At 48.3% G+C, this 27,889-nt stretch overlaps 2 protein-coding genes across 5 annotated transcripts in view; one reads left to right on the top strand and one right to left on the bottom strand.

The window, feature by feature from the left end:
• LOC147092873 (5'-3' exonuclease PLD3-like) overlaps nucleotides 1–26,684 on the top strand; it is a 50,619-nt gene extending 23,935 nt beyond the window's left edge. For 2 of the 3 annotated variants that reach the window (XM_085976141.1, XM_085976143.1), the window contains exons 12-13: nucleotides 1,066–1,165; nucleotides 1,534–5,904. In XM_085976141.1, the coding sequence (XP_085832267.1) occupies nucleotides 1,066–1,165; nucleotides 1,534–1,739 (306 nt within the window). In that variant the 3' untranslated portion in view covers nucleotides 1,740–5,904. Of the gene's footprint in view, nucleotides 1–1,065; nucleotides 1,166–1,533; nucleotides 5,905–26,326 lie in introns of those variants that run through there. The other variant, XM_085976142.1, reaches the window with a different exon arrangement.
• polr2g (RNA polymerase II subunit G) lies at nucleotides 9,419–26,814 on the bottom strand. 2 transcript variants are annotated; one of them, XM_085976149.1, is made up of 8 exons: nucleotides 26,664–26,814; nucleotides 23,382–23,491; nucleotides 17,993–18,152; nucleotides 16,399–16,449; nucleotides 13,780–13,845; nucleotides 11,898–11,969; nucleotides 11,113–11,146; nucleotides 9,419–9,802 (listed from the first exon to the last, which is right to left on the bottom strand). In XM_085976149.1, the coding sequence occupies exons 1-8, from the start codon at nucleotides 26,673–26,675 to the stop codon at nucleotides 9,789–9,791; spliced, it is 519 nt and encodes a 172-aa protein (XP_085832275.1). In that variant the 5' UTR covers nucleotides 26,676–26,814; the 3' UTR covers nucleotides 9,419–9,788. The 2 variants fall into 2 exon arrangements, with proteins under 2 accessions (XP_085832275.1, XP_085832274.1); XM_085976148.1 differs by lacking the exon at nucleotides 26,664–26,814 and adding an exon at nucleotides 25,799–25,960.
• Nucleotides 26,815–27,889: the final 1,075 nt, after the last annotated feature.

Consider the following 27,889-nt stretch of genomic DNA (forward strand, 5'->3'; position numbering starts at 1 on the left):
TCAATTCCGATGCCCACCCACTTGGTGGAATATTAAAACACTCGTTAGGCCACAGCTAGAATACTGTGCACAGTTCCTGTCACCACATTACAGGAAAGATGTGATTGCACTAGAGAGGAGATTTAAATCTCCCCTCAGCCTCCCCTGTTCCAAAGAAAACAACCCCAGCCTATCCAATCTTTCCTCACAGCTAAAAATTCTCCAGTCCTGGCAACATCCTCGCAAATCTAATTGAAGTGTATAAAATTATGAGGGGCCTAGATAGAGTGGATAGGAAGGACCTATTTCCCTTAGCGGCGAAGTCAGGGGGGCATTGATTTAAATTCATTGGTAGGTTTAGAGGGGATTTGAGGGAACATTTCTTCACCCAGAGGATTGTGGGGGTCTGGAACTCACTGCCTGAAAGGGTGGTAGAGGCAGAAACCCTCATCGCATTTAAAAAGTACTTGGATACGCCCTTGTAACCTACAGGGCTACGGACCAAGAGCTGGAAAGTGGGATTAGGCCGGAGAGCTCTTTGTCGGCCAGCGCGGACACAATGGGCCGAATGGCCTCCTTCTGTGCCGTAAATTTCTCTGATTCTGCCAGCACAACATCTGGGCTGACGGATAGAGCGTGGCCAATTTGGGCAGGGCACCAGAGGGTGCGCCCCCCCCACCCCCACCCACACCCACACACCTTTGGGAGCAGAGGTGGGTAACTGTTGAGCAATGAAAGCCGTCACATTTATCTCTGGGGTCACAAGGAAGATCTTGCACCATCAGTGGTGAGAATGTGGAACTCGCCACCACAGGGAGGGGTTGAGGCAAATAGTAAAGACGCATTTAAGGGGAAGCTGGATAAACACATGAGGGAGAAAGGAAGAGAAGGATATGCTGATCAGGTGAGATGAAGAAGGGTGGGAGGAGGCTCGTGTGGAGCATAAACACCGCTTTGAGCAGTTGGGCTGAATGGCCTGTAAAATTCTATGTGATTCTCTTAAGAGGTGCTGCTTTGACACTGACACTAAGATGTTGTTTCAAGAGCCTGTCCCCTTCCATCCACCCCCTTCTTTTCCTCTTGCAGAAGCTCTTTCAGGTTCCGGCCACAGAAGAACAGAAGAGAATTCCCTTCAGCCGAGTCAACCACAACAAGTACATGGTCACCGACCGCATCGCCTACATTGGTGAGTGTTGAGGGGGCGCTCCTGTGTTGGGTAAACTCGGGCCAAACCGGGGAAATCAGCGCAGTCCTTTCCCACACCCTGCTTTTCCTCTCATCCAGCTCTTGTCACTGGATAAAAGCTGCAGGAGGGGTCTAGCACCTCTACTGGTGGGAGGGTGTAATTACAGCGTGACATGATTACATAGGAAATTCCCATTTATAAATGTGGTTCTAGGAACTTGTATTGATGGGAAGTGCATGCAGATGTAACTTTTCTAATATAGCAATAGATGAATATAGATGTGCTGGGGGAGGGGTGAATCTGGAAAGGGGGTTACTGCGCAGTTGCTACAATGAACTAAACCTCCAATTTGCATTCTTTGCTTAAAGGGACATCCAACTGGTCCGAAGACTATTTCATCAGAACGGCTGGAGTGGGGCTGGTCATAAACCAGACCGGGGCTGCGCCTGGCAACCCGGGCACAGCGCAGAGCCAGCTGCGGGCGGTGTTTGAACGCGACTGGAACTCTGACCACGCATCGGATCTTGGCAGCGAAGATGTGAAGCACTGCTACCAGCATAGGGAGGGCGTGTAAGGAGCAGCGAGCATCACTTGCAGCCCGACGGTGCGAGGGGGGAATGGGGGACAACAGAGGCGGCGGGCAGTGGGTGGGGGGGGGGGTGGAAACAAGGAAGCAGTGGAGAGTCTCAGACTCCTTATTTTTGTCTCGACCTCCTTTTTTGTCTCGACTCCCTTTCACTCCTGTTATCACTTTCCCAGAGGTGGAGTGGCTTTTTAAAGTTATATTACCTGTTTTGGAACCCCCACCCCCACCACAAATTGGTTTCACCTTCCCTAACAACAAAAAACATTTCACACTCACAAATGAGGCACCAGGATTTGAGCACAATGTTGTGACGTAGAAACTGCCTGAATTTGCTTTTTTAATGTCGACCTTGTGTGGTATTGGATTTCGATGCTCGACGTTCAGCCCTCGATTTGCGCAGCAGTGTTAGTGTCGAGTACTTAACGAGTGCTCCCAAGTTCCGTCGACCGCCATCTTAATGGAGGCGTGTACCTGCTTTAACACAGCACGTTCCAACATCCACCTCGCAACAAATTCCACAAACACGTTTTAGCCTGTACAGTAGTAAGTGCGCAAGCTGTAGGACTTTAGTTTTTAACCGCCCTTCAGCCTTTATCGGGTACGGTAACATAGTGGTTATGTCACTGGACTAGTGATCCAGAGGCCTGGACTAATGATCTGGAGACTGAGAGTTCAAATCCCACCAATTTAAATTCAGTTAATAAATATATCTGGAATTTAAAAAAAAAAAAAGCTAGTATCAATAATGGTGACCATGAAACTACCGGATTGCTGTAAAAACCCACCTGGTTCACTAATGTCCTTTTTAGGGAAGGAAATCTGCCGCCCTTACCCGGTCTGGCCGATATGTGACTCCAGACCCACAGCAATGTGGTTGTCTCTTAACTGCCCTCTGAAATGGCCTAGCAAAGTCACTCAGTTGTATAAGGCAGCTCACCACCACCTTCTCTAGGGCAATTAGGAATGGGCAATAAATGCTGGCCTTGCTGGCGACGCCCACATCCCGTGAACAAATTTTAAAAAAAGCCTGTTTGCAGTTGTTGTTCCTCCTGGTAACATCGGAGATGGAAACCTGAAACTCGAGGGGGGGGCGGCGGTTGAGGTAGAACGAACAAGGACTGAGAAAAGGCTGGTATTTGGGGTGAGTTCAGCAACGTTACGTTTTTACACCTTCCATCTGACAGCAAGGTTAGAATCATACCGCGCAGAAGGAAATCGTCCGACCTGTCGTGCTGGAGTAGATTTCGGTCTAGTTTTCGTCCCATGGGTAACCCGTCCCCCTGACGGAGTAGATTTCGGTCTAGTTTTCGTCCCCTGATCTATTTGTGAAAGTCACTCGGAAAGCCGGCTTTGAATTTTAACCATCAGTCCCTGAAAAGCCCACACAAGGGCTAGCCTACCCCGCCTCGGAAAGGTGAATTAAGAACAGGATCAGGAAGCGCAGGGTCCCTGGTTCGAGATGCAAGCTCATCAGACTGGTCTTAACATAAATGCAACACCTCACATTAAACACCTCACTTTCTTCATCGCGACGTTCTTTTCTGCCGCCCCCCCCACCCCACAGAGGGGATTTTTAACAAAAAACTACAGTGGCTTTCCTGACCTCTGGATGTCCCAAAGCGCTTTACAGCCAATGAAGTACTTTTTGAAGTGTGGTCACTGTTGTAATGTAGGAAACGCGGCAGCCGATTTGCGCACAGCAAGCTCCCACAAACAGCAATGTGATGATGACCAGATCATCTGTTTTAGTGATGTTGGTTGAGGGATAAATATTGGCCCCAGGACATCGGGGGAGAACTCCCCCTGCTCTTCTTCCAAAAGTGCCCGTGGGATCTTTTCTGTCCACCCGAGGTGGGGGGAAAGACGGGACCTCGGTTTAAATGTCTCATCCGAGAGATGACAAATTGCTGAAATTACAGACCATCCGACGTCATGTTATACAGGCTTCCCTGGTGGTCCATTTGTACTGCTCAAAGTTGCTTCAACCCCCCTGTCGTCTGCAGTTAACCGATGACAGCTGGAGTGATGGAACAATTGGGAGCAACGTCCCTGGGCTTGGGGGGGGGGGGACCTGATCGCTATCTAGCCACCTCTGCTGGGGAGTCCCCATGTGCCGACATAAACAGGCCCCCTCCCCTCCCCCTCCAAACAGCTGCCACCTGTCGCATTGTCTGTGTTGACTCAAAGAATGGGTATGTGGGTGAGGTACAGGAGTGGGGGGGGGGGGTCAGTGCCAGTGTTCCTTTTAAGCTGCGCAGCTGTCTGGAGATCCCGCGCAGGGCGCTTGCCGGCTTTAGGATAACCCCTGCTTGCGCGGGGATTTGAATGGGCCGTGCAACCCGTTAAAGGGGCCGCCCATCCAAACAAAAAAAAATTAAAGGGAACATTGGTCAGCGCCCCATGGAACTCTACCCCGGCAAGAATCACTGGCTTTTGGAGGATCAGCCATAGCGGAGCAGGCCCGAGGGGCTGAATGGCCTCCTACTGTTCCTAGAAGAGAGAATTTAAAAAAAAAATGATGTATATTTTGTTATAATTCTATTTTTGACTTAATCTTTTGTACTGAAATGTAGCATTTATTTAGCTTGGAGATGGGATGATTATGCTTTGAGTCATCATTCTAAACATTTTTACGGGTTAAAGCGTCGTATTTTACGAGGACGAGTCCGTCTCCCACGTCGCTGAAGACGAGCGAGTCGAGTGCAGTCTTCCGGTGCAGTGGGGTTTGAAGGCGGAGAATATTGGGATCAGAGCGAGCTGCTGTAATAGAGCCCTCGTTTCAGTCCTGCATTCCGTCCTTCTTTCCATTATAAACTGCAATGTCCCCCATTTAAAATGGAAACTTGGCAGGCACTTCCGTCTCGGTGCAGCATTTCTACCAGTGGTGGGGCTTTATCTGGCAGGAGGGCTTAATGGCAGCGTGACAAGTTGACATAGCCAGTTTCCATTATAAATGGGGACATAATTTACAATGGGGAAAAAAGTTTGACAGGAAGTGTATGCGGGTATAATTGTTAATTTTCCACCCTCTCTTCCGTCACCTTTTTCCAGTATCAATTCCTATGGACGGATAATGCTCCTCTCTGACCAGGAAAAACTAAACACTGGAGGAGATTAGCTCCTGCAGCTTTACTCGGGCGCGATTTGCATTTTAAAAAAGCTTAGCAGTTCTTTTTTTTTTAAAAAGGAAGATTCCATATTCAGGAAACTTTGTGCTATCCGGCACCGACGGGACCGAGCTGTTGCCGTCCCATCAAAACTGCCGGACAAACCAGCGCTAATGTTGAAACATACGGAGATTTTGAGCTCCGTATCTGGCAACAAACCCTGTTGCTTAGCAACAGCTTCTAAACAGTCGGCCGTACCTTGCAAGCGTCTCTGTAGCTTAGCAACAGCTTCAGAGAGACCTTGCAGAGCCTGACTGGTGGGAAAAAAAGCAACGAAAAGAAAAAAAAACTAACGAAACGGCTCCTGATTTTTGCCGGTGGCTCGAGCATTCCGGACAGTTAACCTCCGGATAAACCAAAGTTTCCTGTTCTTGCCAAAAAGCGTGCAAAACTCCCAATTAATTTTTCCGGCCTGCTCCCAAGTGCGAGGGGCTCAGTCACGCACCCAACGCCGGCACCTGACGGGTGCCGTTGACTTCCATGCTTGCAGGTGAATTAAAAGCTCAAGAAGCTTCACGCCTCAAAGCCAGTGTGGAAAAAAAGGGTAAAAAAAACCACACGCCCGTACGGGAAACCCACGCAATCGCCCACGCCCGCCCTGGAAACGTGGAGTGTTCTTTATACCCTCACAATGCCCAAAGACTCGAGTGGATATATTGGGTGAGGGGGCAAGGGGTTAGGTGGCTGTGGCAGGTAAGAAATCGGGGAAATAAATCGGCCAGCGGACCCCGCCGTTTGCAGCCTGCAGGTGTGGACTTGAGCGAGGATGGGATTGGAACTGGCCTTTAAAGAAACGCTCGCTCATTGTGCTTTGGGGGGGGGGGGGCAGCAATATTCCCATCTTAACTGGAGAGCGGCTGTGGCAATTTTTCCTTTAAGTAAAAGCAGATACAATACATTAAGCCGCAGTGCAGAAAGCTGTTGAGTGCTTGTAAAAACAGTTTTGCTTCTGTTGAAATAAAATGATTTGAGCTTCTTACACGAAAGTCATAAACAGGTTTTGTTTGGATGATGAAATATTAAATTACAACCAATGTAGCCTCCTCCCAAACCTCTGGACTGGAAGAGAGCAAAGGAGGCAGCGGTGTTGTCTTTATTAGGCTTAATGTATTAATACCAATATACAGCGTACTGCGCCCCCAGTACTGTGCCCAGTGTTATACAGGGACAGACCTGTACCCCCAGTACTGTACCCAGTGTTATACAGTGACAGACCTGTACCCACCAGTACTGTACCCCAGTGTTACACAGTGACAGACCTGTACCCACCAGTACTGTACCAGCGTTATACAATGACAGACCTGTACCCACCAGTACTGTACCCCAGCGTTATACAGTGACAGACCTGTACCCACTAGTACTGTACCCCAGTGTTATACTGTTGACAGACCTGTACCCCACTGTTACACAGTGACATACCTGTACCCGCCAGTACTGTACCAGTGTTATACAATGACAGACCTGTACCCACCAGTACTGTACCCCAGTGTTATACAGTGACAGACCTGTACCCACTAGTACTGTACCCCAGTGTTATACTGTGACAGACCTGCACCCACCAGTACTGTACCCCAGTGTTATACAGTGACAGACTTGTGCCCACTAGTACTGTACCCCAGTGTTATACAGGGACAGACCTGTACCCACCAGTACTGTACCAGCGTTATACAATGACAGACCTGTACCCACCAGTACTGTACCCCAGCGTTATACAGTGACAGACCTGTACCCACTAGTACTGTACCCCAGTGTTATACTGTTGACAGACCTGTACCCCACTGTTACACAGTGACATACCTGTACCCGCCAGTACTGTACCAGTGTTATACAATGACAGACCTGTACCCACCAGTACTGTACCCCAGTGTTATACAGTGACAGACCTGTACCCACTAGTACTGTACCCCAGTGTTATACTGTGACAGACCTGCACCCACCAGTACTGTACCCCAGTGTTATACAGTGACAGACTTGTGCCCACTAGTACTGTACCCCAGTGTTATACAGGGACAGACCTGTACCCACCAGTACTGTACCAGTGTTATACAGTGACAGACCTGTACCCACCAGTACTGTACCCCAGTGTTATAGTGACAGACCTGTACCCACCAGTACTGTACCAGTGTTATACAGGGACAGACCTGTACCCACCAGTACTGTACCCGTGTTATACAGCGACAGACCTGTACCCACCAGTACTGCGCCCCAGTGTTATACAGGGACAGACCTGTACCCACCAGTACTGTACCCGTGTTATACAGTGACAGACCTGCACCCCCAGTGTTATACAGTGACGGGCCTGTACCCACCAGTACTGTACCCGTGTTATACGGTGACAGACCTGTACCCACCAGTACTGTACCCCAGTGTTCTACAGCGACAGACCTGTACCCACCAGTACTGTACCCCGGTGTTATAGTGACAGACCTGTACCTCTGTTATACAGCGACGGGCCTGTACCCACCAGTACTGTACCCCAGTGTTATAGAATGACAGACCTGTACCCACCAGTACTGTACCCCAGTGTTATACAGCGACAGACCTGTACCCACCAGTACTGTACCCGTGTTACAGTGACAGACCTGTACCCTCCAGTACTGTACCCCGGTGTTATACAGTGACAGACCTGTACCCACCAGTACTGTACCCCGGTGTTATACAGTGACAGACCTGTACCCACCAGTACTGTACCCCGGTGTTATACAGTGACAGACCTGTACCCACCAGTACTGTACCCCGGTGTTACAGTGACAGACCTGTACCCACCAGTACTGTACCCCAGTGTTAGTGACAGACCTGTACCCAGCAGTACTGTACCCCAGTGTTAGTGACAGACCTGTACCCACCAGTACTGTACCCCAGTTATACAGTGACAGACCTGTACCCACCAGTACTGTACCCGTGTTATACAGTGACAGACCTGTACCCTCCAGTACTGTACCCCGGTGTTATACAGTGACAGACCTGTACCCACCAGTACTGTACCCGTGTTATACAGTGACAGACCTGTACCCACCAGTACTGTACCCCAGTGTTATACAGCGACAGACCTGTACCCACCACTGTACCCCAGTGTTATAATGTGACACCTGTACCCACCAGTACTGTACCCCAGTGTTATACAGTGACAGACCTGTACCCACCAGTACTGTACCCCAGTGTTGTGACAGATTTGGACCCACCAGTACTGTACCCCAGTGTTATACTGTGACAGACCTATACCCAGCAGTACTGTACCAGTGTTATACAGTGACAGACCTGTACCCACCAGTACTGTACCCCAGTGTTATACAGGGACAGACCTGTACCCCCAGTACTGTACCCAGTGTTATACAGTGACAGACCTGTACCCACCAGTACTGTACCCCAGTGTTATACAGTGACAGACCTGTACCCACTAGTACTGTACCCCAGTGTTATACTGTGACAGACCTGTACCCACCAGTACTGTACCAGTGTTATACAGTGACAGACCTGTACCCACCAGTACTGTACCCCAGTGTTATACAGTGACAGACCTGTACCCACCAGTACTGTACCAGTGTTATACAGTGACAGACCTGTACCCACCAGTACTGTACCCCAGTGTTATAGTGACAGACCTGTACCCATCAGTACTGTACCAGTGTTATACAGGGACAGACCTGTACCCACCAGTACTGTACCCGTGTTACAGTGACAGACCTGTACCCACCAGTACTGTACCCCAGTGTTATACAGCGACAGACCTGTACCCAGCAGTACTGTACCCGTGTTATACAGTGACAGACCTGTACCCTCCAGTACTGTACCCCGTGTTATACAGCGACAGACCTGTACCCACCAGTACTGTACCCCAGTGTTATACAGCGACAGACCTGTACCCAGCAGTACTGTACCCCAGTGTTATACAGTGACAGATCTGTACCCACCAGTACTGTACCCCAGTGTTATACAGCGACAGACCTGTACCCAGCAGTACTGTACCCCAGTGTTATACAGTGACAGACCTATACCCACCAGTGCTGCACTACTCGTGTTTGGAAAGGCAGTGCTGAATGATGTTCTTCTGCAGTTCCAAGTAGACACAATACGAAAGGTTCCTACTGTTTACTTAAGAGTTGCAGTGACAACACAATAGGCCCGAGAGACCCCAGTGAACTCTTGCAAATCTGGACACACTCCTGGGACTAAAAAAAAAAGAAATCTGCATTTTGTTTTGAAGTATACAGCAACAGATGTGACCTGCCAGTAAGTCAACAAATACTGAAATCCGAACCACTGCAGAACTCCTGGTGTATGGGAACCCCCTTCTTGAATAATCACAATTGTTTAATACCCTATTTTCAGCACATTAATATGTTTGTGTTACATTCCTGCTGCACCATTTTAATCAGTTTACTGCAAATGTTTGTTAAACATGACGAAATTTAAACCAACAAGCTTAAAATTGCACGGCAGGAATGAAATCCCTTCTGTGTGCGAGACTTGGGTTTGAAACCAAACACACAACACACTAGGTTTCCGGTTCACCCAGGATTTCTTTATTCAGTAGCAAATGCTTATCTTGTCACATGAGACCTTGCGGCTAGATTATAATATACAAACAAAAAATACAAAGTGAGGATGTTTTTAAACTCGGGGAATCTTCCTGTTGGAAGTGTACCTTGTGGCGCTGTTGTTTCACAGAGCTGCTTAAAATAGGAGCTTCGGCTCGATCCTCAAACACAACCGCACCTGCTGGCCCGGCGCCCGTGACCAGACATGTTGATGTTGAGCAAGTGGAGAGGCAGGGTGGCACAGCAGGACAAGGTATCAGAGAAGAAAGAGATGATCTTTGGGCGCTCTCTTCTCCGCTCCCCACGGGGGCTTTGGACGGCCAACAGTAGCTTTAGCTCACAAGTCCTGTAAGGAAAAAAATTAACCATTAGAGGCCGAGACTTGTAACAAATAACAGAGCCAACCCCCGCCCCCGAGGCTGCTGGCAGTGTTTTGTTGCAAGTTTGCGGCTGTCTCCCGTTCGGTAAAGCTGACCTCTCTACCTGTGCTCACACGCACACACCAATCTTTGTTCACCAGCATTTCAACGCTGGTTCAATGTTGAGAGATTGAGTCAGCTCTTTCCCAACGTGTTGAGTTTTGAAACTTAAAAGGAAACTTAAACTAAAATGAGGAGGAATTTCTTCACCCAGAGAGTGGTGAACCTGTGGAATTCTCTACCACAGAAGGCAGTAGAGGCCAATACATTAAATATATATTCCAGAAGGAGTTAGATATATTTCTTAAGGCTAAAGGGATCAAGGGATATGGGGAGAAGGCAGGGACAGGGTACTGAGTTTGGATGATCAGCCATGATCGCATTGAATGGCGGAGCAGGCTCGAGGGGCCGAATGGCCTACTCCTGCTCCTATCTTCTGTTTCTAAAGGAACTTTTGAAAATTTGCTTCACATCAGCTGCAGTGTTGAATGTACGTTCCCCCACCCACCCCGACCACCTTTAGGGATCAACACCAAGCTATGCACATGACAACATGTGATCCTCAAGCCTACTTCCGAGCTAACCCTTTTACTCGTAGAAACGGTACACAACATAAGAATTAGGAGCAGGAGGAGGTCACACGGCCCCCTCGAGCCTGCTCCGCCATTCAATAAGATCATGGTTGATCATCGACCTCAACTCCACTTTCCCGCCCGATCCCCATATCCCTCGATTCCCCTAGAGTCCAAAAATCTATCGATCTCAGCTTTGAATATACTCAACGACTGAGGATCCACAGCCCTCTGGGGCAGAGAATTCCAAAGATTCACCACCCTCTGAGTGAAGAAATTTCTCATCAGTCCTAAATGGCCGACCCCTTATTCTGAGACTGTCAAGCCCTGTAAGAATTTTGTATGTTTCAATGAGATCACCTCTCATTCTTCTAAATTCTAGGGAATACAGGCCTAGTCTACTCAATCTCTCCTCATAGGACAATCTGCTGGTCCCAGGAATCAGTCACTGCACTCCCTCTAAGGCAAGTATATCCTTCCTTGGGTAATTAGTACAATCGGAACCTATGTTCACACCTAGCGACACAACACGCCTGCTCCCCCTCACACCCACTGCGGTGCCAAGCCTCGGCTATTACTCCTTACTGTGTAACCAGATCTAGCGGAGACATCCGCTGAATAAAACGGGTCTACACTACTGGACAGAGACAAGCAGTCGCACTTACCCAAGTAGTCATCCATCAGAGAGCCAATAGCGAACTGGAAGAGAAATGAGAGTACAGGTTATCAGAGACAACAGACCCCCCCGCCAAACTCAATCCTTGAACAGCAAGAATGGGTGTAAAAAGCCAGATCACCACCCCATGACCCTGACACATGCCACAGCACCAGGGCCCCTCGCCATTCTTCAGACTTGAGTCATGTGGGGAGGCACAGTTAGAATTAGTGCAGATGGTGGCCATTCAGCCCATCGAGCCTGTGCCGGCTCTTTGAAAGAGCTATCCAATTAGACCCACTCCCCCCCTGCTCCTTCCCCATAGCCCTGCAAACATTTTCCTTCTTGAGTATCCATCCAATTCCCTTCTGAAAGTTACTATTGAATCTGCGTCCACCGCCCTTTCAGGCAGTGTGCGCCAGATCATAACTCGCTGCGTAAAAAAAAATAAAAAAATTCTCTTCACTTCCTCCCCCCTCACTTTCCAGATATCCTCCCGCATGTGCACTTTTCCAGCAGAGTTCGACCGGATAGTGATCGGGAACAGGGTACATGGGCCGAGGTATCCCCCTTCCTAGCCCAGGATCACGGAGGCTAACTGTCGTGCCCCTTCCGGTTACTTCATGGGAGACCAGGAATCAAACCTGGGGCGTTCTGTGTGTGTGTGTATGTCTCGGTACATTTACCAACAAAGTTATTGGTGGGGCAAAAAATAAATAAATAAATCACTCGTACAACCCGATACGCCGGCAGCCATTATAAAATAACCCGCTAAGCATCGGGCTGTGTACTCACTATGTCGTTTTTGTCTACTCTGGTTCCGACCACCTTCAGCCGAATTTCATCATCTTGCTGGATGACTATGTCCTGGAAACAGACCCAGAGAGTTAGGAGGCCCTGGTTACATTAGGAGCTCTGCACACCCTTTACAAATATACAAAATCGACTGGCAGGAAAAGACCAGGTGGCGCATCGAGCTGGTAATCTGGGATGGGCAAGAAACCAGAGGGAAAACCCCAGGGCCAATAAGGGATGAAATACTCTGGGGAAAATTCCTCTCTCTCGACCCCCCCCTCTCAGGTGATCAAAACCCAGTCCAGGACCATGAGTTATTTGTAAAACCGCTTCCCTTCTACATGATGCGATCTCTGCCCCAGTCAAGAATCGGTCCAGTTTCCCTCTTGAAGGCATACAGAGATTCAGCAACCACCACACCAGCCGGCAAAGCATTCCGGAGGCCCACTGCTCTTGAAACCAGGAAATCTGTTGGGCGTTCCCACTTCTGGGCACGAGAGATAATCCCCATCAATGTTCCCTGTAATTTTGTTTGGCACCGCGCGGCCCTTTAAGGGGCTGCACGGGCCATTCAAAATCATAGAAAGTTACAGCACGGAAGGAGGCCATTTCGGCCCATCGTGTCCGCGCCGGCCAACAAAGAGCTGTGCAGCCTAATCCCACTTCCCAGCTCTTGGTCCATAGCCCTGCAGGTTACAGCATCCCAAGTGCACATCCAAGTACTTTTTAAATGTGGTTAGGGTTCCTGCCTCTACCACCCTTTCAGGCAGTGAGTTCCAGACCCCCACCACCCTCTGGGTGAAGAAATTTCCCCTCAAATCCCCTCTAAACCTTCCACCAATTACTAAAAATACCGCACATGCAAAGTTTTTCTCACTGAAAAGCCAGCTGCGCAGGGTCTTACAGGGAACATTGATCCCCATCCCATTATAGTAAATTTAGTGGCGGAGAGATCAATTGAGTACATACGAACATACGAATTAGGAGCAGGAGTCGGCCCCTCGAGCCTGCTCCGCCATTCAGTAAGATCACGGCTGGTCTGATTACTCCACATTCCCGCCTACCCCCGATAACCTTTCACCCCCTTGCTGATCAAGAATCTATCTACCTCTGCCTTAAAAATATTCAAAGACTCTGCTTCCACCACCCTCTGAGGAAGAGAGTTCCAAAGACTCATGACCCTCTGTGAGAAAACATTTCTCCTCATCTCCGTCTTGAATGGGCGACCCCTTATTTTTAAACAGTGACCCCCTAGTTCTAGATTCTCCCACAAGAGGAAACATCCTCTCCACATCCACCCTGTCCGGACCCCTCAGGATCTTATATGTTTCAACTTTATGGGTATCAGGAAGCTGTGCTTCTGGAAAGATTCAGTCACAACTCTGCTAAAACATTCTTCAGTATATATTCTTTTCCTTCAAGTTTTTTTTGGCCAAATTTTGCGACCCTCTTCTCAAGGGGTTGGCTCTTGCTGGGATACAGTTCTGTGGGGTGCAATCACCTTCCGCTACCTCATCCACACGTCTATTCTTCAAAGGGTGATGTTAGACGGCAGGTGTCGGAAGACTTTTCAAACATGGGCGGGGTGCATCAACGCGGAGCTCAATCCTTTCTCACCCAACATCCGCACAGACTCACTTTTCAGCAGTAGGGTTACTGGTTAGTGAGCGGAGTGGGGACCCAGTGTAATTCCACCACCTTCCTTGCCCGAGGCCACCTGTAGCATCTCTAATGCTACTTCAGTGGAGGTCAAGTAATTTGCGCACAGACTGAGGGACAAATGTGGGACCTTTCCCGCCGGCAACTACACGTTGCTCGAAGCAACTGAGCCCCGGGCGAAGCTTTCAGTATATGATTCACCACTCGTCAGCCATTTACATACCTCGTCACTGGTCTTGTAACAGGGAGGATTGGAATTGGGATCGAACTCCATTTCTGACGGAATAGACTGGGAAGAAAGAGAACACAGTGAAGGATGAATGACTCAAAGCAGACTCAGCAATTTTACCCCCTCCCAAAAGGTGCTGACTCATGAGGCCTTGAAATCTGCACACGAACAGCCATTCTTTATGCTTCAGCTCAGACAGAAGGTGCCAGCAGGCTATTTGACTGTGGGCAGCGTCATAACTCTCTTCACCTGAAACAGGAACATGTGGATTTCCAATTGGATGGCCATCAAAACCCCATTTTCCCTGCCAGGGGCAGATATACACCTACAGTATCTCCTCTCCACCCAGCATCTCCTGCCATTTTTAATATGGATGTGTCAAGAGATTACATTGAGTGTACAGCACAGAAACAGGCCATTCGGCCCAACTGCTCCGTGCCGGTGTTTCTGCTCCACACGGGCCTCCTCCCACCCCTCTTCATCTCACCCCGTCAGCATATCCTTCTATTCCTTTATCCCTCATGATTGGGTCGATTGGGCTTATACTCGCTGGAGTTTAGAAGAATGAGAGGGGATCTCATTGCAACTTATAAAATTCTAACAGGACTAGACAGACTAGATGCAGGAAGGATGTTCCCGATGGTAGGGGAGTCCAGAACCAGGGGTCACAGTCTAAGGATAAGGGGCAAGCCATTTAGGACAGAGATGAGGAGGAATTTCTTCACCCAGAGAGTGGTGAACCTGTGGAATTCTCTAGCACAGAAGGCAGTTGAGGCCAATTCATTAAATATATTCAAGAAGGAGTTAGATATATTTCTTAAGGCTAAAGCGATCAAGGGATATGGGGAGAAGGCAGGGACAGGGTACTAAATTTGGATGATCAGCCATGATCTCATTGAATGGCGGAGCAGGCTCGAGGGGCCGAATGGCCTACTCCTGCTCCTATCTTCTGTTTCTATGTATTTATCTAGCTTCCCCTTAAATGCATCTCTGCTATTCGCTTCAACCACTCCCTGTGGTAGCGAGTTCCACATTCTCACCACTCTCTGGGTAAAGAGGTTTCAACTGAATTCCCTGTTGGATTTATTAGTGACCATCTTATATTGATGACCTCTAGTTCTGGTCTCCCCCACAAGTGGAAACATTTTCTCTACGCCGAACGGATCGAACCCTTTCATAATTTTTAAAGATCTCTATCAGGTCACCCCTCAGCCCTCTCTTTTTTTTGGAGAAAAGAGCCCCGGCCTGTTCAGTGAACCGGGATCCCAGCAAAGTTTGAGGCCAAGAAGATTAACTCAAAAAAAAGAGCTGGATAAACACATGGTTGAGAGTGTGACTGCTGGCGATGGGTAGAAAAAAGGAAAAAAAAGATAGCGAATGCAGCTTTGTAAAGACAAATGACGGGGTTTATGATTCGGTATGGATCCTCAATCAAGAACTAGTAACTGGAAGATGAGAGAGGTTCGCAGTAGTGCTGAGCAAAAAAAAAAAAGTGGGGGAGGTGGGAGATAGAAGAGAACATGAGACTATCTACCCCGATCACTAGGGCTCCCGTCAGTGAGGGGTTAATGGGTGAAATAGCCAGCAAACAGGCTCTTTGAAAAGCTGGAAAAGGGTGAAAGTGGGCGGGTGATATGAAAAAGTTCCTAAGGTGACCAAACACCCGACATGAGTCAATACACTCTTTATTCATTTATTTATTTATTTAAAGTGTCCCCTGGGGTTTCCCCACAGGTCACTAGTCAGCAGATACAGGAAACTTTCGTTTAACCAGAGGTTAAAAGTCCGGAAAGCTCTATCTACCAGCAAAATTCAGGAGCCGTTTTCTATAAGTTTTTTTACTTCTCGTTGCTTTTTTTTCCCCAGTCAGGCTCTGCAAGGTCTGTAGCTAAGCAACAGCTTCAGCTAGAGACGCTTGCAGCTGCAGCCGACTGTTTTGAAGCTGTTGCTAAGCAACAGGGTTTGTTGATTCTCACGGAGCTGAAAAGCTCTGTATGTTTTAACATTAGCGCTGGTTTATACGGCAGTTTTGATCTAACGGCACCAGCTCGGTCCCGTCAGTGCCGGATACCAGAAAGTTTCCTGTAATAGACACCTCTCAGTCACAACAGCAGCTCACCCCAGGCCACAGGGGTTTTTTTTTTTAAACAGAAAAATAACTCTCTAGATGTGGGTGTCATTAGCGAGACCGGCATTTAGTGCCCACCCCTAGTTGTCCGGAGAAGGTGGCAGTGAGCCCTTCTTCTTGAACCGTTACAAGCGGTTTTGATACAACTGAGTGGCTCACTAGGCCACTTTAGAGAGTAGTTAAGAGTCAACCACGTTATGTGGGACTGGAGTCACGTGTAGTTGGCACCAAGGTTTCCTTCCCTAAAAGATATTACTGAACCAGTTGGGTTGTTACGACAATCCCGACAGCTTCACATTCACTTTTACTGATTTTTTAAATTTAATTTCCAGTTTTATTTTTAAAACCGAATTCAAATTCTCAAACTGCCATGATAGGATTTGAACTCACGTTCTCTGGATTTCGAGTCCAGTACCATAACCACCATAGTACCCTTAATAGACAAGAGCAGGTACAGCTTTAAATGTCAAGAAGTTGCAACTTACATGTCTGGAAATGAAGCAGGACATGGGTCCGATTTCAGTGAAGAGTCCAACCTGTGATATAAAAGGGGACAGAAATCAATAAACAAACAATCAGGAACTCCGTATAGTTACACAGTGAGTGACCCTTACCCTGAATAAACAGTGACTCTGTACAGTTACAGTGAGTGACCCTTACCCTGAATAAACAGTGACTCTGTACAGTTACACAGTGAGTGACCCTTACCCTGAATAAACAGTGACTCTGTACAGTTACAGTGAGTGACCCTTACCCTGAATAAACAGTGACTCTGTACAGTTACAGTGAGTGATCCTTACCCTGAATAAACAGTGACTCTGTACAGTTACACAGTGAGTGACCCTTACCCTGAATAAACAGTGACTCTGTACAGTTACACAGTGAGTGACCCTTACCCTGAATAAACAGTGACTCTGTACAGTTACACAGTGAGTGACCCTTACCCTGAATAAACAGTGACTCTGTACAGTTACACAGTGAGTGACCCTTACCCTGAATAAACAGTGACTCTGTACAGTTACAGTGAGTGACCCTTACCCTGAATAAACAGTGACTCTGTACAGTTACACAGTGAGTGACCCTTACCCTGAATAAACAGTGACTCTGTACAGTTACACGGTGAGTGACCCTTACCCTGCTCTATAACCAGGTACTCTGTACAGTTACAGTAGGTGACCCTTACACTGCTGAATAAAGAGAAACTGCACAGTTACACAGAGTGATCCTTAGCCTGATTTAACAAAGAGGAACTCTGTACCGTTACAGTGAGTAACCGTTACACTGCTCAATATCCAGACACTCCAGTGTAACACAATGTTTGCAACTATACACAGATATCACCGAGGCATGAAAGATTCTATCTGCACTGACAAGGTAGTTACAGTGAATAAGAATTATTATATCTATATTAACAATGAATGAAGTTGCATTTATATAGCACCTGATCATATCCTCAGTATGCCCCAAAGTGTTTCAGAACCAGATATAGATGTTTAAAATGGGGCCTGTTGTTAAGGGAGGAATGTTGGCCAGGCACCAGGAGAACTCCCTGCTCCTCCAATACTGCACTGGGATGCTTATAGTGTCTGAAGCAGATAATCAGGAGCTGGCCCCGTCCCTGGGAAGGCACCTCCGACAATGCAGCAGTTCCTCAGTACTGTATCGGACTGTCAGCTGTTGGATCTTGAGCTCAAACCTCAGTGTGGGGCTTGACCCCATCAACCCATAACCTTCTGGCTTAGGGGCAGGATTATTGCCAACTGAGCTAGGCCGACAGACACCCCCTTACTGTTTAAGGGTAAAACCAAGAATGGCTTCATACGAACATACAAAATCAACCGCAGGAAAAGCCCAGCTGGTCCATCAAGCCTGCCCCAAACCATGATGGCCAGAGCACCATGGCTAAACACTTCTTCCCTCTCCCCCACCTCCCACCCACCCTCTTCCAGTCATGTAATCTTTTGGGAGAGGCAAAAAAACCTGTAAAAACCTACGGCAAACAGGAAAAGAATATTGCATTTAACGGCTTTGTTTAACTGCATACAGGGGCTATGGTGATTAAATATACCCAGACGTTACCTTGTTGACCTGCGTGACCACAGCATCGACCACTTCCCCTTTAAATGGGCGGAAGACTATGGCCTTGTACTTGACAGGGTAGAGCACGAATCCCCGTCCTGGCTGAATTACACCGGCTCCGATGTTGTCTATGGTGGTCACGGCAATCACAAAACCATATCTGCAAGAAACAAGCGAGCATAAAAAGGTTGCCGCTTACAGACCAGAATACAGCCCATGAAACAGTCAGTACCATCACTAGGATCGGAGTAAAGCTCACCATTAATTCCGGGAAGATACTCTTCAATTGTTACAAGTCTGCTTTGATAATCTGCATCAATAGAATCATACAGCACAGAAGGAGGCCATTCGGTTCTTCGTGCCTATGCTGGCTCTCTGCAAGAGCTACCAATTAGTCATAGCGTTTACAGCACAGAAACAGGCCATTCGGCCCAATTGCTCCGTGCCGGTGTTTCTGCTCCACACGAGCCTCCTCCCACCCCTCTTCATCTCACCCCATCACCATATCCTTCTATTCCTTTCTCGCTCATGTGTTTATCCAGCTTCTCCTTAAATGCATCTATACTATTCGCCTCAACCACTCCCTGTGGTAGCGAGTTCCACATTCTCACCAATCTCTAGGTAAAGAAGTTTCTCCTGAATTCCCGATTGGATTTATTAGTGACGATCTTATATTGATGGCCCCTAGTTCTGGTCTCCCCCACAAGGGGAAACATCCTCACTAAGGCCACCGTATCAAACCCCTCCATAACTTTAAAGACCTCTATCAGGTCACCCCCCCGCCTTCTCTTCTCCAGAGGAAAGAGCCCCAGCCTGTTCAATCTTTCCTGATAGGTACAACCTCTCAGTCCTGGTATCATTCTAACAAAGCTTTATTTGCATACTGCCACTCCCCCTGCTCTTTCCCCAAAGCCTAACTGATGGAAAAACTGCAGTATCACTGGATCGCGAGAGGTTTTCTGGTTAAAAAAAGATTTTCTCCCCCAGAATATTTAAGTGCCATAACCACGCAAAAGGCTGGATATATCGCTTCATCGTTTCCTGGGTCAGAATCTGGGAATTTCCTACCCAACACCAACGTGAAAGTACCATTAGCACAAGGCCTGCAAAGTTTCAAGAAGGTCCACCACCGTGCATTAAATGTAGCTCTGCCATCATCTCCCACATTCAGTGAAGACAGTTCTGCTTGGGACGTGGGCGAGGCAGCATTTATTGCCCATCCCTAGTTGCCCTGAGAATCAGCAACATACTGTGGGACTGGAGTCACATAAGAATTAGGAGCAGGAGTCAGCCATTCGGCTCCTCAAGCCTGCTCCACCATTCAATAAGATCACGGCTGATCTTTGACCTCAACTCCACTTTCCCGCTCCGATCCCCATATCCCTTGATTCCCTTAAGAGTCCAAAAATATCTCGATTTTAGCCTTGAATCTACTCAACGACTGAGCCTCCACAGCCCTCTGGGGTAGAGAATTCCAAAGATTCACCACCCTCTGAGTGAAGAAATTCCTCCTCATCTCAGTCCTAAATGGCCGACCCCTTATCCTGAGACTGTGACCCCTGGTTCTAGACTCTCCAGCCAGGGGGAAACATCCTCCTTGCATCTACCCTGTCAATCTCCCTCAGAATCTTGTCAGTTTCAATGAGATCACCTCTCATTCTTCTAAACTCCAGAGAGTATCGACCCAATCTACTCAATCTCTCCTCATAGGACAACCCTCTCATCCCAGGAATCAATCATGTAGGCCAGGCCAGGCCAGGGATGGCAGGTTCCCTTCGCTGGAGGACAGTGACGAACCAGTTGGGGTTTTTACAACAATCCAGCAACTTGCCATGGTCGGATTTGAATTCACAACCTTTGCGCTGCTAGCCCAGTACCATGACCACTAGCCTACCATACCTCTGAACAAACGGAAGCAAGATTGTCTTAGGAATGACACAGATTCAAGCAACAGCAATTTAACAGAATATAGCGCTAAGATCTTATAGATCTCCGAGTTCTTGGACAAGACACCAATAGGCAGCAGCCAGTATGTTTGAGCAATAGATCAAGATTTATTAAGCATACAGCGTAATATGCTTAATATTAGGCGATAGTTTTAACGAGTAGCTCGCAGGCCTAGGTCTCTGGAACCTCTCGGACACAGATGATGTCGTCTTAAGTCTGTTCCTTTGTCCTCGCAGTACGTCCGTGTAAAGTTGCTCTTTGGGTATCGAGGTTTTAACCCTTCTCTTATCAAAAGTTGGTTTGGTCAGTGTCCATATATGGTCTTTAACAAAAATCACCTTTTTTAATTGGTTCTAATGGCCAAAATACCATTGTCACTCAGACTAAGGTAGCATTCCGCCTTTCCAGCATTTTTCCACCAACTTTGCCATGTTCAGTGTTATCTTGTTTATAGTTTTTCACCCCATTGGAATTTACTTTATCGCTTTCATTTCTAGCTTCCCTGGTACAAGGCCTTTCTATACCAAGGGCCCATATCAGCGCTGTTTCACTAGTCTTGAGGTATCCAAACTATCTCACTTTAATCGACCAGATAAATACCTTAACTTCCATGATCTCTCTCATTTTATGTCTTTATTCTAATTATCCTTTAAATATTGTTGCAATTAGTTTTGTTAAGTGAATTCTAATTTCTACTTAGCATCATAGTATGTTATTTAATGATTTAACCTTCACTAGCAGTCTGTGGCTGTTTGTTATCCAAACTGCTTTTGACTGTGCAGCTACATTTTGAACAAGTTTTCTAGTTACCCAGGAGTAATTATGGGTAATATTATTTGGTCAATGGCTACACTTGAAGTTATACATATATGATGCTCGCCTACTAAATATCTTTAAATATCAGCCTTTCGTACAGCTGTTTATTATCGATTTGGAGATGTTACTTTGGAAAGGACAGGGGCATGGTTTGCCAGTATGTACAATGTACAACTGTCATCACCAACAAAACCACCAACAATCCGTGAAGGAGAAAGACCGGGGCACTTCTCACCAGTACACTGCACCACTACCATCACCACCAAAACAGGGAGAGTGTTGTCACTGCGATTTCAATAGAGGTTACTGATGGACACGTGAAACTTTCACGTGGTGCAATTACAGAATCTGCCCTTCCAAAATTTACATAGTATGTACAGCACAGAAGCATCAGCAACAGGGAGCGACAGAAGAATCCCCAAGGAATGTGGTTATGCAAAGCTTGCAGTAGATATCACGTATCGACCTGCATAGTCACCAACGCACCAATCTATCATGAACATTCGGCCCAACTGCTCTGTGCCGGTGTTTCTGCTCCACACGAGCCTCCTCCCACCCCTCTTCATCTCACCCCATCAACATATCCTTCTATTCCTTTCTCCCTCGTGTGTTTATCCAGCTTCTCCATAAATGCATCTGTGCTATTCGCCTCAAGCACTCCCTGTGGTGGCGAGTTCCACATTCTCACCACTCTCTGGGTAAAGAAGTTTCTCCTGAATTCCCTATTGGATTTATTGGTGGCTGTCTTATAGTTATGGCCCCTAGTTTTGGATTAATTTGGGATGTGTGGCGAGGGCACTTGGAGTCAGATAACACTGGGGTGAGCGACTGGTGATGCTGGGGAGCATCACGCAAGCAGGGTATTGCACATCATTGAGGTGCACTGGCTGCAGTGCAATTTTTCTAATTAGTAGCTGCTCTTCCACCGCAACCAGGGAGTCAAGACCAACCGTAGTCATCAGGTGAAGTGAGGGCACGGCATAATTGCGCAGAGGTATTTTAAAGTTAGACATTCTGTCCTGATTTGAACATACTTTGATTTTTTAAAAAATATTTATTCTAAGGATATGGATGTCGCTGGCAAGACCCAGCATTTATTGCCCATCCCTAGTTGCCCTTGAGAAGGTGGTGGTGAGCTGTCTTCTTGAACCGCTGCAGTCCGTGTGGTGAAGGTGCTCCCACAGTGCTGTTAGGGAGTTCCAGGATTCTGACCCAGCGACGATGAAGGAACAGCGATGTTTGTTCAAATTGGGTTGGTGTATGACTTGGAGGGGAACCTGGAAGTCCCCATGCACCCGCTGCCCTTGTCCTTCTAGCTGGAAGAGGTCGCGGGTTTGGGAGGTGCTGTCGAAGAAGCCTTGGCGAGTTGCTGCAGTGCATTTTGTAGATGGTGCACACTGCAGCCACGGTGCGCCGGTGGTGAAGGGAGTGAATGTTTAAGGTGGTGGATGGGGTGCCAATCAAGTGGACTGCTTCGACATGTTTCTATTAAAGGGATCAAGGGATATGGGGAAAAAGCAGGGACAGGGTACTGAATTTGGAAGATCAGCCATGATCTCATTAAATGGTGGAACAGGCTTGAGGGGCCGAATGGCCTACTCCTGCTCCTATCTTCTAGGTTTCTATTATTTATATAGTTAAACAGCAAAACTTAGGGCAATTTGAGCAACAGAGTTGGTTGGAGGACAGGGGTTTTCCTGTAGTCCAGGCTGAGGAGTGGTCATCTTCCGATTAGGCACTTTACAGCCTTCCGGACTCAATATCGAGTTCAACAATTTCAGATCATAACCTCGGCCCCCATTACATTTTTACTTATATTTTTTATCCACACCTTTGTTTTGGCCCTCCCCCCCTTTTTCTCTCTCCCACATGGCAGCTGTCTCCCATTCTGCCAGCGCATTTCACACCTAATCTAGAGCCATCTTTTGTCTCCACTAGTCCTGTCACCATCTCGTCTCGTTTTGAACACCTCTTAATGTCTCTTCACTTCTCTTTTGTTCTCTCCCAGCCTGGCCTTTTAATCTGTTTCATTTCCTGTGCTTTTTCAGTCTTGACAAAGGGTTTCGACCTGTAACGTTGACTCTGTTTCTCTCTCCACGGATGTTGCCTGGCCTGCTGAGTTTTTCCAGCATCTTCTGTTGTTATTTTGGATTTCCAGCATCTGCAGTATTTTGCTATCGTACTGAGGAGTGGAATGACACAAAACTGAGGCAGTACAGCATTGCCACTGGAGGGAGGATGCAATCATTCATCGTCGCTGGGTCAGAACCTTGTAACTCCCTACCGAACAGCACTGTGGGAGCACCTTCACCACACAGACTGCAGCGGTTCAAGGCGGCTCACCACCACCTTCTCGAGGGGCAACTGGGAACGGGCAATTAACGCCGGCCTGGCCAGCGACGGCTACGTCCCAAGAATGAATAAAGAAAAGAAAAATCACAGCAGGACAAGGTTGCATAGGAAATTTTCATGATAATTGTGGACATATAGCAACTTGTAAATGGAGAAAGGTGATGGGAAAGCGTGGAAAAAAGGTGACAGGCTATTGTAGACGAGAAGTGTGCAGACGCAAGTTTTATCACATTTCTTGGATACAGATTTTACATAGGGCGAGTGGGTCACTCACTTTCCAGTGCAGGTTCCCTCCACCTCAGTGAAGAGCTTCTGTTTGACGGTGTTGAGGAGGTTAGGGCCAAAGTACCGAGGATGCAGCAGGATCTCGTGTTCCAAAGAAATCTATTTATATTAAAAAAAGAGAAAAAGATAGATCTTTAAAAATGACGCAAGTATGCTTTTTGTCTATAGTGACTGGGATTTCAGAAGAGCACAAGAACGAGGAGCAGGAGGAGGCCATTCGGCCCCTCGAGCCTGCTCCGCCATTCAATAAGATCATGGCTGATCATCGACCTCAACTCCACTTTCCCGCCCCAAAAATCTATCGATCTCAGTCTTGAATATACTCAACGACTGAGCCTCCACAGCCCTCTGGGGCATAGAATTCCAAAGATTCACCACCCTCTGAGTGAAGAAATTCCTCCTCATCTCAGTCCTCCTAAATGGCCGACCCCTTATCCTGAGACTGTGACCCCTGGTTCGAGACTCTCCAGCCAGGGGGAAAACAGCCTCTCAGCATCTAGTCTGTCAAGCCCTCTAAGAATTTTATACAATTCAATGAGACCACTTCTCATTCTTCTAAACTCCCAGAGAATATAGGTATTTCTACTCAGTCAGTAGGTCGTGGGTTCAAGTCCCGCTCCAGAGACTTGAGCACAATGATCCAGGCCGACATTCCCAGTGCAGCACGGTCGGAGATGCCGTCATTAGGATGAGACGTTAAACGCCTGCTCTCTCGGGTGGATGTAAAAGATCCCACGGCCACTATCGGAAGAGCAGGGGAGTTCTCCCCGGTGTCCCTCAACCAACATCACTAAAAACAGATGATCTGGTCATTATCACATTGCTGTTTGTGGGAGCTTGCTGTGCGCAAATTGGCTGCTGTGTTTCCCACATTACAACAGTGGCCACACTTCAAAAAGTACTTCATTGGCTGTAAAGTGCTTTGAAACGCCTTGAGGTCGTGAAAGGCGCTATAAAAATGCAAGTCTTCCCTTTTGTTCGTTCCCTGCTCCTGCACTTACTTAAAACCTGTTACATCTCTAACTTTTTCCAGTTCTGACGAAAGGTCATCGACCTGAAACGTTAACTCTGTTTCTCTCGTCACAGATGCTGCCCGACCTGCTGAGTGTTTCCAGCATTTTCTGTTTCTATTTCAGACTTTCAGCATCCGCAATCATTTTGCTTTCGTATGAAGAACATTACGGTACTAGGGACGCTATTTCCTCCGCCGCTGCCCCCCAACATGAACCTCCTTTGCCATTGGTGCAAATAGCTGCCAATCATACAAAAAACACCCACCACACACAGTGGATAGGCTGTCACCGCAGTCAATCAAGAGACATCAGCACACAGCACACGGTCAATCACAAGATGTCACCACGTAGCACCAGGTCCATCAATAGATGTCACCACGTAGCACCAGGTCCATCAATAGACGTCACCATGTAGCACCAGGTCCATCAATAGACATCACCACACAGCACCAGGTCCATCAATAGACATCACCACACAGCACCAGGTCCATCAATAGACGTCACCATGTAGCACCAGGTCCATCAATAGACATCACCACACAGCACCAGGTCCATCAACAAACGTCACCACGCAGCACCAGGTCCATCAACAAACGTCACCACACAGCACCAGATCCATCAATAGACGTCACCACACAGCACCAGGTCCATCAATAAACGTCACCACGCAGCACCAGGTCCATCAACAAACGTCACCACACAGCACCAGATCCATCAATAGACATCACCACACAGCACCAGATCCATCAATAGACATCACCACACAGCACCAGATCCATCTAGAGACATCACCACGCAGCACCAGGTCCATCTAGAGACATCACCACGTAGCACCAGGTCCATCAAGAGACATCACCACGCAGCACCAGGTCCATCTAGAGACGTCACCACACAGCACCAGGTCCATCAATAGACATCACCACACAGCACCAGGTCCATCAATAGACATCACCACACAGCACCAGGTCCATCAATAGACATCACCACACAGCACCAGGTCCATCAATAGACGTCACCACACAGCACCAGGTCCATCAATAGACATCACCACACAGCACCAGGTCCATCAATAGACGTCACCACACAGCACCAGGTCCATCAATAGACATCACCACACAGCACCAGGTCCATCAATAGACGTCACCACGCAGCACCAGGTCCATCAATAGACATCACCACACAGCACCAGGTCCATCAATAGACGTCACCACACAGCACCAGGTCCATCAAGAAACATCACCACACAGCAATATGCTATGTTGGCCTTCATTGCAAGAGGATTAGAGTACAGGAGCAAGGATGTCTTACTACAGTTATACAGGGCCTTGGTGAGACCACATCTGGAGTACTGTGTGCAGTTTAGGTCTCCTGACCTAAGAAAGAATATACTTGCCATAGAGGGAGTGCAGCGAAGGTTCACCAGACTGATTCCTGGGATGGCAGGACTGTCGGATGAGGAGCGATTGGGTCGACTAGGCCTGTATTCACTAGCGTTTAGAAGAACGAGAGGAGATTTCATTGAAACGTTTAAAATTCTGGGACACGGCTAGACAGACTGGATGCAGGGAGGATGTTTCCCCTGGCTGGGGGGGGGGGGTCTAGAATGAGGGGTCACAGTCTCAGGATACGGGGTAGGACATTTAGGACTGAGATGAGGAGAAATGTCTTCACTCAGAGGGTGGTGAACCTGTGGAATTCTCTACCACAGAAGGCTGTGGAGGCCAAGTCACTGAATATATTTAAGAAGGAGATAGATAGATTTGTAGACACAAAAGGCATCAAGGGGTATGGGGAGAGAGCGGGAATATAGTATTGAGATAAAGGATCAGCCATGATCATATTGAATGGCAGAGCAGGCTCGAACGGCCGAATGGCCAACTCCTGCTCCTATTTTCAATGTTCTATGTTTTTTTCTGTGCAGCACCAGGTCGATCAAGAGACGTCACCACGTAGCACCAGGTCCACCAAGAGACGTCACCACGTAGCACCAGGTCCACCAAGAGACGTCACCACGTTGCACCAGGTCCACCAAGAGACGTCACCACGTAGCACCAGGTCCACCGAGACGTCACCACGTAGCACCAGGTCCACCAAGAGACGTCACCACGTAGCACCAGGTCCACCAAGAGACGTCACCACGCAGCCAACCAAGAGACGGCAACCGTTTCTCGACAAACCATTTACTTTTAAACTCACCGACTGTTGCCGTCTTTGGCCGCTCTCCCTTGACACTCATTTAAAATAAATAAACTACTCACATGATAAAACATCGCTGCGAGTGATGATTGGCAAACACCGGGAATATTTTAAAAGAAAAAAAGCGTCTTCGGTTAGCACGCCCGCCCGATCCAGACGAGCAATGGACAACCGCCTGGGCCGGGGAGATGGACGTGATGACGCACCACCGTGCGCCGTGACGTCACGGGTGACGGCCAGACCACGCCCTCCGCGTGCGGCAGCCGTTGGTCTTCCCGCCTTTCCCTCCCTCCCCTAGCAGAGCTGTCCGTCGGTCGTCGAGAGGCCTCGAAGATTGCCCCACACACAGAGCTCCGACAACTTGTAGGAAGACCAGAGCATCAATTGACAATGACACCAGCGCAGCACAGTCGGAGGGTCAGTATTGTACGAGCACCGCACTGTTGGAGGGGCGGTACTGAGGGAGCGCCGCACTGTCGGAGGGACGGTACTGAGGGAGCGCCGCACTGTCGGAGGGGCGGTACTGAGGGAGCGCCGCACTGTCGGAGGGACAGTACTGAGGGAGCGCCGCACTGTCGGAGGGGCGGTACTGAGGGAGCGCCGCACTGTCGGAGGGGCGGTACTGAGGGAGCGCCGCACTGTCGGAGGGGCAGTGCTGAGGGAGCGCCGCACTGTCGGAGGGGCTGTACTGAGGGAGCGCCGCACTGTCAGAGGGGCAGTACTGAGGGAGCGCGGCACTGTCGGAGGGGCGGTACTGAGGGAGCGCCGCACTGTCGGAGGGGCGGTACTGAGGGAGCGCCGCACTGTCGGAGGGGCAGTGCTGAGGGAGCGCCGCACTGTCAGAGGGGCAGTACTGAGGGAGCGCCGCACTGTCGGAGGGGCTGCACTGAGGGAGCGCCGCACTGTCGGAGGGGCTGTACTGAGGGAGCACTGCACTGTCGGAGGGGCAGTACTGATGGAGCGCCGCACTGTCTGAAGCGCTTTGGAATTTCCTACAGTCGTGAAAGGCTCTACATTAACGCAAGTGTTTTTCTTTTTTTCGACCCACCAGCAACCATGTCATCTGTGAGAGAGGCAAAAAAAAAGCACCAGATAAAAACCCAAGGTAAAGTAAGAAAACAATCTGGAAAGTTCCTCTCCAACCCTCTCAGAGCTAGTCCAGGAGACCACGTCAACCATGCTTATATTACCTGGTATTCTCCGCCCCAGCTAGCAGCTGGTCCAGCTCCCTTAAAATCACAGAATGATACAACTATTTATAAAGCACATTTAACCTAGTAAACTGTCC

Source organism: Somniosus microcephalus, unplaced genomic scaffold, assembly GCF_052327205.1.
Source record: "Somniosus microcephalus isolate GS21.2 unplaced genomic scaffold, FLI_Smic_1.0 unresolved_chr2, whole genome shotgun sequence".
In the NCBI taxonomy this organism is placed as follows: domain Eukaryota; kingdom Metazoa; phylum Chordata; class Chondrichthyes; order Squaliformes; family Somniosidae; genus Somniosus; species Somniosus microcephalus.